Raw genomic sequence first — 13161 nt, forward strand, 5'->3', positions numbered from 1 at the left:
AATAGCCTTCAATGTAAAATTGCTAATCCCCTGCATAGGCCTTCCATACCATTTTATTATTAGACCGGTCAGGTCTAAACAATCAGTTAATTTAAGGGCTAAATTTCAAACATGCTTAAAATAACCCTATAATTTTTGTTGTATAATGCTCCGCTAAGAATGTAGGCCAACCAAATAGAAAAAATGATTTTATGAAAATAAGTTACGGCTTTTTTAATTTTTTCAAATTTGAATCGTATTTTAACCTGTTAACAATTAGCCTGTTTTAAGTCTATAGTGCTTGAATAAGCTACGTTAAAATTGAGCAAAAAAATCTTGGCATTTCGTTGATCAACGATAAAAACAACATGGTTGTCAATTACTAAAATTATTCGTAATCCTTAAAATTCAGTAACAATCTTTAAGGTCATTTCTAGAAAAAAAAAACTAACGTTGTCGAACTTCAAATAAATGGCTTTGACCTAAAAGTAGGCTACATGGAAACGAGAAGTTTACAATTTTTCTCCTGCTTCGCCTGTTTTATTACTTTTAAAGGATTAGGTCTGTGTCCGATTGTCTGTTTGCAAAAATCACTTTTGTGAAAGCAACAATAATGGTACATTCATACATAATGTTTAAGTTATAATTCATGCATAATGTTTAAGTTAGTGATCGATGTAGCCACTACTGTAGCCTACAAGGGCCACAACAAATACAATTTGGGTTCCCAACATTTCTGCACGCTCCACTTAAAATATTTCATATTTGCGCAAAATACTTATGATCACCACAACATATATATTTTGTCTCAGCAAAACATATTTGAAATTCGCAAAAAATAATAATTAATCTCTTTATTATTTTGCAAAGCATACAATTTTTTCTCCAGCACAAAAAGTGTTGGTGAGGACGACACCTGGTGGCAAATTTTTACCGCCAAAAGTCACAATTCGCGCCAAACCTCAAAGAATCATAACAGCTCAACATGGAAATTGTTAAGCTTAGGTTACAGAAGTTTGGAGGTGGTGTGATCCCAGGTAAAAACACAGCAGCTTTCAACGAGAAATTTTTCATATAGAGCAACGAAGTTTGCAGCGACGGTGTGCAGTAACGCCTCAATTCTTTATTTATTATATTTGGCATCGAACTACCGGCTTGTTTGTGTTACTTGTTTTTGTTAACTGCATGGGTTAAGTGATTCATTGTGTGTGTGTGTATCCAGGTTTTTTTTTAAGGTTTGGTTTGGGTGACCGCTAAGTAGTTTTAAGAGACCAAATTAGCAAGACCAGAGTAGCAAGTCCAAATTTTGGGAAACCGCTGGAGAAATTTGGGGGACCGTTTCGGTCCCCCAAAACACCTTAAAAAAACACTGTGTGTATCTGCTTTGTATATTATAAATCACCTTGAATTTGTAAAAGTTATTTGTGCATGGTAACAGATTAACAGAATAACCTAATGAGTTCTATGTCGAAATGTGTTGTTTCTGTGTTTGATATAGGCTAACTGTACTTTTGATTGCAGTATGTCATTACATTTAAAGTTAAGGCTGCTAGGCTATGTAGGTCTTGGCTAGTCTGCTAGTGGTGCCGGGAATTGCAAGACAACCCTGTATGTGAATTGTATACTGACATAGGCTTGCTAGCTTATGAATGTATTGAGTGAGGAGGTAATAGGCCTAATTAAATTTTCTAACTATCAATTTTCTTGGGAATCTTTGGGCCCAAAGGAAATTTAAAAAAAAATTGTATGATCCAAAAACAGCACCATAGGCTTACAGTTATACAGTGCCGCAATGACATAGATGCCCTGACCGTTCACTCAACGTAAATTGTGAAATGTTCAACTGTTTATGCACCAGGGTGCGTCTCTCATGATTTATGCCAAAGATCTTTGGCGTGACCTACAGTCCAGCAGCGTAAACTCGGCAAGACATAGAACCAATACACGTCTTGCTGCAACCGGGGCAACTTTGTTTTCACTTTGTTTGACTTTTATATTTGTCTCGTTAAAATGGAAAAGAGCACAATGTCCACTTTTTTCTTTAGAAATCGTTCACGTATTCGCAATGCTCGCCAAACTGATCTTTGGCGTATGCATTGCATGGAATGCACCCTGATTTATGCATGGCCGGTGTCCTTGGCCTTGCTTGAGCTAGCCTGATAAGCTATCGATATAGATTATCCAACTATATACTGCATATTCTTCTAAAACCTTACTGGCCCAATTCCTTATACCTCAAGTATAATCCAGTTGCTTTTATTATCGGTGTTACTTGTGTCACTAATGTGGCTGTGATTATTTATTTGTAAAAGTTGTACATTATCTTTTAGCATACTATAATTTGCAAGTTAATATAAGATTTCGAAAGACAACAATAGTGATGTCTTCCCCGGGTGCTAGAAGAGGACGTAGTCGCCATGACAATGAGCTTGACACAAGCAGTGATCTAGGAATCTTACCACCAACTTCTCCGGCTAGTCCATCAGAAATCTTGGATGCAACATCTGATTCTATCATGGCCCCACAGACACCTGCAAATGTTAGTGAAATTGATTTGAGCTCACCACTTTTCTATGGAACACCTAGCAGCAGTGGACGCACACCTGGTGGATCTGCTCGGACACCTAGAGGAGCACAGACACCAGTGAGTATATTTCAATTTTACATTATTGAATTCTAGCCTCTGGATTATTTTCTGTTTGGTGGTAAATTGTATTTTATGTATATTTGAGATAGTTGGCTCAGTTGTGTAGTGGCTGCAGTGGATGGCTTGCAATCAGGCAAGTCAGTTTTTCAATGCTCTGAATCTGCGGTGCTACGTTATCATTCCACTGCTTTTAACCTTTAACAATCATGATTCTTATGCAGTGGTCCTGGTCAGCTGGTGAACAGCTGAAATTCCCGGCAAGACCACATAAAAAAATACATATAAAAGTGGCTGCCACTATTTTACCGTAGAACATCGTGCACTCTAAGCTATTTTTCACAGTTTTTTATTAACCGAACTTAAGTAAACCTAACCTAAGTCTACCTTCTAATCCTAATTTAACTCCAATAAAACCCTAAACAGCTAAAATCATCTTCTTGCATCGCCTTTCTTCTATCCTAACTGTCTATCTTTAAGAACAGGCTGCGTGATCTACTTACAGTGAAATAGTCACTCTCTATAAAAATTAATTGGGTAAGAAGTACCCAACGCCAAAAACCGTTGTTCGTGTGATAATGTTTGATATTCTATACTTTCTCCTAGGTTGAGTGACAAACATTAATCGCAACTTTTAGTAACTAACTATGTCTCATAAATGCAATACCTCATAAACAAAGCTTCAGTAATTTGCGGGTGTATATAGTAAACTGCCTAGTAAGGTGGTGCAAGGCTTTTTTCTGGCATGTGCTTTTAGTCGTGTGAAGATTTTCCACTGTCCAATGGTAACTATTCTGATACAATACCTCTGTTGATGAATAAGATTTGAAACTGTAATTTGCAGGTCAGACAAAGGGCAGATTTAGGCAGCAGCAGTCGTGTTCGAACAGTCAATCTTCATTCAGACCAATCAGCTCCTGCAGTACCAGAAACGATTCCTGAGGAGACTGAACCACCTCTTGATGCTGCAAGTCAACTTGTTATTTGGGGAACTGATGTGGTAGTCAGCCACTGCAAGACAAAGTTTACACAATTCATCAATGGGTATGTCATCAATTTGCAGAACTTGTTGAGATTTGCGGTCGAGGTGTCTTGATTTTTTTTTAAGTTTTGTGATGTTGTTCAAGTTTTATACCAACGGATGATGATGCTATGGAGACTGAATCTGGCATCGATCCAAACGAACCTTTTTATTTGCGGAAGCTGGAAGAAATTAGTGTTACCGAAGAGCCATATTTTGATGTTAATTGCTTGCATCTTAAAGACTTTGACACAGATTTGTATCGTCAACTCGTTTGTTATCCACAGGTCAGTCTATCTTTAACTTACCACATCTCTAAAGCCATGTGTATTTAAGTTTTAGGTATTTATGACATTAGTGTTTTTAGGAGGTCATACCAACTTTTGATATGGCAGTAAATGAGTTGTTTTTTGAACGCTATCCGGAAATTGGATTGGAACATCAGATACAGGTATATGCATATAGTTTTATTAAACTATTGTAGTATTTTTCAGGTAATTTTTGATGAAAAAAATTTCTGATGCATGTAGCTTAATATTACTAATAATTCCATTTTATTGATTATATCTTTCTCCAGTAATTAAATCTGTGGTAATGTGTCTCCAACTAGCTTTTTAGTATAAATAATTGGATATAATTTGTTCGATGTAATTTTATTATTCGTAAAATTTGTGGAATTTTATACCTGGATTTAAAAGCAAAATTGAAAACTGTCAATTTAGAAATCATCTGTGTGCATGCAGAGACATAACCTTTCTTTTGACGACAAATAGGTACAACCGTTCAACGCAGAGCGCACAAAAAACATGAGATCGCTTAATCCAGAGGACATTGATCAGCTTATCACGATCTGTGGGATGGCAATCCGGACATCTTCCCTGATCCCAGAGATGAGGGAGGGATTTTTTCGATGCAATGTTTGTCACCACGAAGTGTCGGTTGAGATCGAACGTGGCCGAATAGCTGAACCGAACATCTGTGAGAAATGCAAGACAACTCATTCCATGTCTCTAATACACAATCGTTCTTTGTTTACAGACAGGTAACTCACACAATATGTAACTTGTTGTGGCTTTTAGTTTTTTTGATTTTTAAACCAGATACTGCACATTCTACTTCAGCTTTGTTACCTTTCAACCAATTTTAAAGAGCTAATTTGTTGCAACTGGTGTATGAGATTCCAGCAACAATATCTTCCTTGTTTTAGACAGCTCATTAAACTGCAAGAAGCCCCAGACGATATGCCAGCTGGTCAAACCCCGCACTCAGTATCGCTACACGCCTATGGTCATCTGGTAGATACCGTACAACCGGGTGACCGAATAGTGGTAACGGGTGTCTATCGGGCCCAACCGTTGCGTGTGAATCCACGTATGAGAAATGTGAAGTCAGTCTATCGTACCCATGTCGATGTGCTCCACTTCCAGAAGGAAGATGGTAAACGCCAGCAATTGTATGAAAGTGCAGATGACGAAGATGCCCAGGTAGTTAGAATGCTTTTTTGGGTCTGTATCTTTTGATCTAGCCTGTCTTCTTTAACTTATTTGGTAAAAGTGTTCTTTCAGGGGCAAAAAGCATAAATACGAGTATTACAAAACTAATTTGAAGTGAGGTTTGACTTTTTTACTTCAGATACAGTTCAGTAAAGAGAGAATTGAGACAATTCGTGAACTCTCGAAACGCCCTGATGTGTACGATCGTCTTGCCCGTGCTGTTGCACCAAGTGTTTATGAACACGATGACATTAAAAAAGGAATTCTTTTGCAGGTATTAGACTTAACAACTACCAAAGTATTTGAAAACATGTTTGTTGGCTTTGTGCTCCTGCCTCCAACTATTTCTTTGTGTCTCCATTTTCAACATCGTTAAAGAGTAATTCTTGTTTGTTCGTTTAACACAGAGGTGACGAACACGCGCCCCCCCCCCCCCGCAAAAGAATTTTGTGCGGCCCGCAAATCGGTTTGACAATGGCTCTTGCATGGCGAAGCATTGTGGCGAGACCAGCAGTTTTGAACTTTCTTTGACCTGTTTCTAATCTTTGCGCAATGCGATATCAAAAGCTGATAGCACGATTGAGTTACAGCAGTAGATTGCCGCACTCAACCGATGTATTTTTTTGCGGCTACGGGAGCAGCTAAAAACCTGCCGAATGAAGCGGTTGCACTTGAATGTTAATTATTATGCAAAATTTTACAGGTTACTAAAAAGTTGTGCGGCTCGCTTACCCAGCTGTAACTGACAAAGTGGCCTGAGACAGCGAAAAGGTTCGTCATCCCTAGTTTAACACAAGATACTTTCTGTTGCAGCTCTTTGGAGGTTCACGCAAGCAATTGAAGAAATCTGGATCTCAAGGTGGAGGAAAAGCTGGAATGAGAGCGGAGCTTCATGTTCTTCTGTGTGGCGATCCCGGCACAAGCAAATCCCAGCTGTTACGTTACGTTCATGAAAAATTGGCACCCAGAGGCCAATACACAAATGGCAAGGTTACTTGGTCTCACTAAAAACTTATATTCAGCTATTAGTTATTATTAGTTACTTATTATTACTTATTAGTTCTACTTACATGCGGTTATTAGTTGTACTACCTTGACTACTTTTGAATAAAGCACTTTTATGAATGAAAAACGATCTTTATTTGCTATGCTTCCGTTATTCTCAATGACCTTCAACCTTGCTTTTACTTCATCCCAGGGTTCTAGTGCTGTTGGTTTGACTGCTTACATCACAAAGGAGCAGGAAACAAAACAGTTGATGATGCAACCGGGAGCTTTGGTGCTCTCTGACAACGGGGTGTGCTGTATTGACGAGTTTGATAAGATGAATGACAGCACAAGGTACGTTGTGACTGACTTACAATTAAGGTTGTTTTCATTTCATGCGTTTACTTTTGCATCTTGATCAGGGATGTCCAACCTGCGGCCCGCGGGCCACAGTGCGACCCGGCCCGTCAGATTTTTGTGTGGCCATTTCACTCCAAAAGTAGTATTTTGAACTTTGAATCTTAGCCTAATTAAAATGTACCAGTCAGCTTTTAGGGGCGCAGTAATAGTATAGTATAGGAGCAACAAGATTATATATAACTATAAGACTCGAAGAATTAAAGCACGCGTTTAGTACTTGGGTAAATTTAATAGGTTCTGTGGCCCATTTAATTATTTTAAGTGACAATGCGGCCCACTATAATAAAAGGTTGGACATCCCTGATCTAGATAAAGGTTTTAAGACACTGTGTTGACAGTCTTGTTGGCTAAAAGTTAGCCATTAGTGCTTTTTTGGCCTACAACTTTTTTCTAAAATTTTTTATTATTATGTTATTGCCCAAAATTCCTCATTTTTTTAGGTCCATACTGCATGAGGTTATGGAACAGCAAACACTCTCTATTGCCAAAGCTGGAATAATTTGCCAGTTGAATGCTCGGACATCAGTCTTGGCGGCTGCTAATCCATGCGAGTCTCAGTGGAATCCTCGCAAGACTATAGTTGAAAATATCATGTTGCCGCACACTTTGATGTCCAGATTTGATCTTATATTTTTGATGCTGGATCCTCAAGTATGTTGTTGTTTGACAGCAAGGATTTTGGTTCTCAACATTTTATTATTTACTTCATTCTTTATATAACCGTTCTTGATACTTAATCATTTTTCGTTATGGGTTTTGCCTATATATGCCAGTATCAAGGGCTGGTTTAGGCTTTTAGTGATCTCATAACTATTTTTTGTACTTGAGTTGACAAATGTTTGCTTTCATGCTGTAGTTGCAAAATATAACTAGTTAGCTTGCCCACTGTATTAAACTCAAACATTATGCAGCTGGGTAACAACTGCCGTACTTTGCTTAAAGAAAAGTACAAGATAAAAGAATTTTATTTTAATAAAATTACTTTCAGGATGAAGTTTATGATCGTCGTCTTGCCAATCACTTGGTGTCGCTCTATCACCGTTCAAGACAAGAAGAGGAATTAGACGTTTTAGATTCTGAGTTATTGAAGGATTACTTGGCCTATGCTCGGGCATTTGTGAAGCCCAGGTTGTCCGAAGAAGCAGGTCAAGAACTGGTTCAGGTGAGTTAACACCATTTGTTCTTCACATTTAAGCATTACATGAATTTGCCACAATGTGCTTGTTGATCTGGGATTACCCAAAATATAGAGTTTATAATTTTTGAAAAACTTGTATTTCTGGAGTTTGATAGACGTAAATAAAGTCAATCAGCATGATTTTAATATTGAAACAGATATACGTCAGTATTACACCCACAACTATGGAGATACGTAGTCAATAATGTGCAGTATAATCAGGAAGATAGTCTAACATGCTATATATAATATTGCAGTGAATTTTGTAGAATTTTTACGTAAAGTTTTTTTGTACAGGCGTATGTTGAAATGCGGAAAGGTGGCGGCAATGGTAGCAAAGGTGGCGTAACTGCTTATCCGCGCCAGTTGGAGTCTCTGATAAGGTTATCGGAGGCTCATGCCAAGACAAGATTATCTCTTCATGTGGAACGTTCCGATGTTAGGGAAGCAATGAGACTCTATCGGGAAGCTCTTAAACAGTCTGCGACTGATCCGAGGACAGGAATAGTCGACATCTCCATTCTCACGACAGGTAATCAAGTGATGTACAGTACTGTTAATTGATCATTTTAACAAAGAAGACTTTGTGTAAGATTTATTGTCCCTGTCTTTAGCTACAGTAATGCGATTACTCAAGAAAAAAAGGATGACTTACCATTTGTACTCAGCATTTAATGACAGAAAATTACTTGAGCAACATTTTACTTCCTCACTAACAACTGACCTTTTTTACAGGCATGAGCGCGACTGCACGTAGACGTCAGGAGGAACTGAAATCGGCTCTCAAGCAACTAATAGAGCAGGACAAGGGTCGCGGGGGGCCGGGAGGTGGTAAATCTGGTCCAACCATGCGCTGTCGTCCCCTTCTCGATCGTTGGCGTGGACAGACTGACCAGATTATCACCCAAGCAATGTTTGATGAAACTGTTAAGTCCTTGCAAGATGATGAATACCTCGTGCGCACTAGCGACGTCATCAGATTGTGCTAATTTTATATTGATGACCAACTGTTAATCATGTTGGAGCTAGAGTTCTACTTCTTCCCACACACTGCTTGTGGTAGCCACAATACTTGTTGAAACTGAATTTCTGAACGTTAAACACTTCTCTGTATAAAGTGCGGTTTTTCTTTAATACAAGTTTCAAGCTGAGGAATTTATGGGTCATTATACAGTGTTCTAGCAACATTCTTTTAGCGTTCTACTACAAATCTTTGATGGGGTATATGAGAAACGTTTTGCGCCAATTCTTTAGAAAGTATGACGTTTATTAACGGAAAAACTCCAGAAAGGAAACTGCCACAGCCATTTTTTTCTAAACTGGAAAACAGTGAAACAAAATCAGTGCGTAGTTAAGTTCTATGTAATGATATCTTGCGCTGTATGTTACGTATCGTTTGGTTATTTTCATTTTGGTATTTTTTGTTGGGAAGTTGATTTTCTTGCTAGAGATTTTTCAGTGTCTGTTGAAGCCTTGGTCAAGATGGATTTGCCAACCTGCTACAATGCATGAGCTATTAAAGTTTCACGTCCTTTCGTGCTTTGAATATTGATTAATACTGATCTGGCATATGTAGATACAGTACGATTAGCCTGTAACGGTATCTCGATCATGGAAATACAGAAAAATAAGTCGTCAAAGGAAAATGACTCTTGCAGACAAATCACTAGAAATTGGCAAAAATGGACTCATATTCAAGGTTACGCTGCGAGATGACGTCTGGCATAAACATAATAAGTAAGCTATTCAAATAAATAGGAAAGAGCGTGCGCTTGTGTCCAGCTCCAGAATTAATAATGGTAGTCAGAACAGAACTTGTAGTAGCATGAACAAAAGAGCATAAACGTTGCCGAGGAAAAATTGCATTTAACATAGTCCTAATGACTTAATCAGACTCGAGTCACTTCTTGCAAAGACTTGACTTGATCTTCATTCTATCAAATTGCAAATATGACTTGAATCGAGTCTGTTCTTGTTGATTAAGTTAGCTTTAAAGTAAAACAACTTTTTCTTCCAAACCCATTAAAATATGATTTAAATTGAAACTTTTTACTACGAAAGAGTAGGCCCTATAGAGCAGCAAAAGGAGGCAAATTTGTAAAATTTCAACCGTTTTTTGTTGACATAAATTGTATAATTTGCTTTCCGAATGGCTTGGTTTTAGATGTCAAATCACTTTATTTGACTCGAGTCTTTTTTGCCAAATGACTCGACTTTACTCAAGTAGCTTTTTCCAAAGGACTTAATTTGACTTGAGATTCGAGTTCGATTACTTGGTTATAACCTACGACTCCGCATTAAATATCCTTGTCATATCTCCTACAAAGCTCAAAGTTAATTATGTCAATACAATATGTTTTGACGTAATACGTACAAAATATAAAAACAACATGTCAATAGCATCATCACTCTGTTTGGTATTTGTTCTACGTGTTTTTCTTCGATACATGAGTAGTAGTATTGGACCACCGCAATAAAAGTTAGTTTATCAACCTCAACAGTAGCGTGCTGTACGCTCGGGACAGCTCATGCTAAGTGCTAGCTTGGAAGAACGCGCAACCTTTAGCATCCGTCAGTCATTTGAAGTCACAACCTCTGATCGCCGCAGGGTCTTCAACATTGTTTTCTTCTTGTCGTAATTAAGTGTACTAGTGTAGACCTAAATGCATGTTTCTTGTTGTCTAACGTAAATTGATCCAATACAGTAAATAAACAGGAAATAAAACTATGAGTGTTTCTTTTCTTTAGGTCGGCAATTATATTTATTTCCTTTTCGGCGTTGTAAATATTCTTCCAAATTCGATTATCCGGGTACCTCACTAAACCGATGTTTTTCTACAAACCAAGTCGTCATACCTTTCTAAAATCCTGACTGTACATCGAATGTAAAACCACAATTTTATATTTTGTTAAGTTGGAAATGTCTCTAGCTTACACCTACACTTTGCATCTATTTTCAAATTGAACAGTTAACCACTATCTTAATGAGATATGTATAGCGCTATGTAGCCTACCAAAGGGAGAAAATATTAATTTAATTTAAATAGGTTATATCGTACGACTAGATTTGATGTTGATGCTCGTGACTCGTGAGCATGTCAATGATTGAACAGTGAAAACGTTTATTATCATATGATTATTAATTTATCTATCTTTTATCACTGCTTGAGGGAGAACGAAATATATTACGATAACCCTTATAGTGGGATGAAATGGTAATTCCACAAACGGGGAAAAGTAGCAAAGCACTAAAGCAGTGCTTTTCAAACTTGTTGATGACAGTTCGCACTTTTTAGTGTCACGAAAATCTCATCCGCACTTGATATAGTCCAAATAGGCTGTAAAACGTTTGGCAGACTGGCAATTTTGTCATTCGTTCACTTTTCTTGATACTACTTAAGTACTTACCGGTATTGAAACTAAACATTTTATAAAACAATCCGTACCAGAATCCGTATATGTGTCAGCATTTGTAACCCCAATTCAACCCGTACAGAAACAAATTACAACAAACTTAACAGAGTCTTGAAACATTATGTGAGAGTTTTATTTTGCTTGAAGCGCACGTTTACGTCAGGGTTAAACTACCAAAGGGAAAATGCCTACCGGATTCGATCGTTAATTGCGCTACCGTTGTAATTTCCTTGGGCAGGAACGACGGACGTAAACGTGAACCACGCTTACTTTTGTTTAATGGTCCTGATGAACAGTTCCAATTTCGAGGAATACAAAAAAAAGATAATAAAAAATGTGTGTAATCGGAACTTGCTCGAAGACAAGGTCGGTAGGTTAGGCTCGAGCGATGCGGAATCATCGCCGAGTTTAAATTGTGGAAAGGCTTTCCTCAATTCGAGAATAAAGTTTGTGATACCATAGTAACCATACCATACTAGTTTATCGGGCAACTTTTTATGCCATTCGCGTTACCGTAGTTAGGCCGAGCCTAGTTAAAGGCCTCCGTGTCGATTTTATGGGTGTGTGCGATGCTCCGCATACTGTACAAGCAAATGGAGTGTAACTTAACCAATACAACTAAAACTATCAACAAAAAATTTGTTTTTTTCAATCTTATCTACCTCACAACAGTGCAAGTTACGCGAATGTGAGCTATAGCCCATATACAGGTTATTCCAGGTCAAGCGATCTCACGCACATAGTAACATTGGTTTGCAGTGGCTTATGTTATCTTATATTAACTTATGTTATGAGTATCTTAATTTACCTGTTGAATTATCTGACTCTATTGTTGCGGGCGGTTAGAATACTCTAACCTTTTGTCAGCCGAAAGGTTTAAGTATTACAACAGAAATAGTTTACAAGAAAAGGTTTTTATTGTAGGTGCTGTACACTTTCTCAAAATTACACGAACCAAGAACATAGTAATACCACTGCTTATACGATGTCTATTCAGTTGCAATCACCATGACTAGCGTAGACAGCTCATCTGTTCGTTTCGGTGATTTTCTCTACCTGTCTCTGCTCGCTGGTAGAAGTGCGAGCTTATAAAACGTGAAGTGATAGAAGTGAAAATTTTCGACAAGAAAAACGCAGCTTTTCAGAACATGTGCAGCGAGGAAAACAATGTGTCGGTAATGGGATATACATGTAGTTAAAGCTGACACGTAGATAAATAATCAGTATAAAGTTAAGAAGCGGGCATTTCCAACAAAGACTTTATCAGCACAGGTGCTGGAAACAACCTAGGAACATACTAAAAGGAGTTTTCACACGAAGGTATTCAGAGTAAGTTTCCAAATATCAAACGACAGTTGAAGTGCTATCAAAATACAAGTTCATAAACTTCAATCAATAACTAGAAAATTCTTTTCAAGAAATGATATAATGGTATTAAAAATGCCACCCAGGCCGCTACAGGCTCCTAAGATTTCATTAGCAATGTATGCATAAAACGCTAAACTTGTGCAACCATTTTGGTTTGCTTTAGAATAACGGAAAATCAGAGAGACGAATATCATCCGCACTGCATCCGCACTGCATCCGCACTGCATCCACACCGTGTTCGTCATCCACACTAGGTTTTTTCCAAACGCTCTAGTGCGTACAGCCTCACATGTTGAAAAGCACTGCTCTAAAGACTTGTAATGAAAAGTGGTATATGGTACCTTAGCCTGTAAGGTTTACCCACCTCACTACAATGGTTACACAACAATGACAACTGTATATTCTGATTATATTTGAAGCTTCATTGAACGAATACATCAAGATAAAACATTGTGACAGCTACATAATAAAGTCGACCATTTTCTTATTGTTAACTTCGTAGACTGTAACGCATTGAACAACTATGAATAACAACACACGCAATGCAGGCATGCACGACATTTTTGTCACGACTTAATACGATAAGCAGAGAGTAACGCAATGCTTTGCTTTGCCGATTTCCGTAAACAAGAATTCTATGCGGCATTCGATTTGCAAG

General features: G+C 37.9%; 1 protein-coding gene across 1 annotated transcript; it reads left to right on the forward strand.

Moving 5' to 3' along the window:
* Positions 1-2281: 2281 nt before the first annotated feature.
* Positions 2282-9267, forward strand: LOC143449950 (DNA replication licensing factor mcm4-A-like). The gene is made up of 13 exons (XM_076950301.1): positions 2282-2623; positions 3468-3667; positions 3751-3931; positions 4012-4095; positions 4418-4686; positions 4852-5128; positions 5277-5411; positions 5951-6127; positions 6336-6478; positions 6985-7195; positions 7533-7706; positions 8019-8253; positions 8457-9267. Exons 1-13 carry the CDS (start codon positions 2360-2362, stop codon positions 8708-8710), a joined length of 2604 nt encoding a protein of 867 aa, XP_076806416.1. The 5' UTR covers positions 2282-2359; the 3' UTR covers positions 8711-9267.
* The last annotated feature ends 3894 nt before the right edge of the window (positions 9268-13161 follow it).

This window comes from Clavelina lepadiformis, chromosome 3 (assembly GCF_947623445.1).
Source record: "Clavelina lepadiformis chromosome 3, kaClaLepa1.1, whole genome shotgun sequence".
Lineage (NCBI taxonomy): Eukaryota > Metazoa > Chordata > Ascidiacea > Aplousobranchia > Clavelinidae > Clavelina > Clavelina lepadiformis.

Bases quoted from the DNA above. Each gene is read 5' to 3' on its own strand.
- LOC143449950 (XM_076950301.1), top strand. From the start codon at position 2,360: ATGTCTTCCCCGGGTGCTAGAAGAGGACGTAGTCGCCATGACAATGAG. The intron at 4,096-4,417 runs GTATATGCATAT...GACGACAAATAG, and splicing joins GATTGGAACATCAGATACAG to GTACAACCGTTCAACGCAGA. The intron at 5,129-5,276 runs GTAGTTAGAATG...TTTTTACTTCAG, and splicing joins CAGATGACGAAGATGCCCAG to ATACAGTTCAGTAAAGAGAG.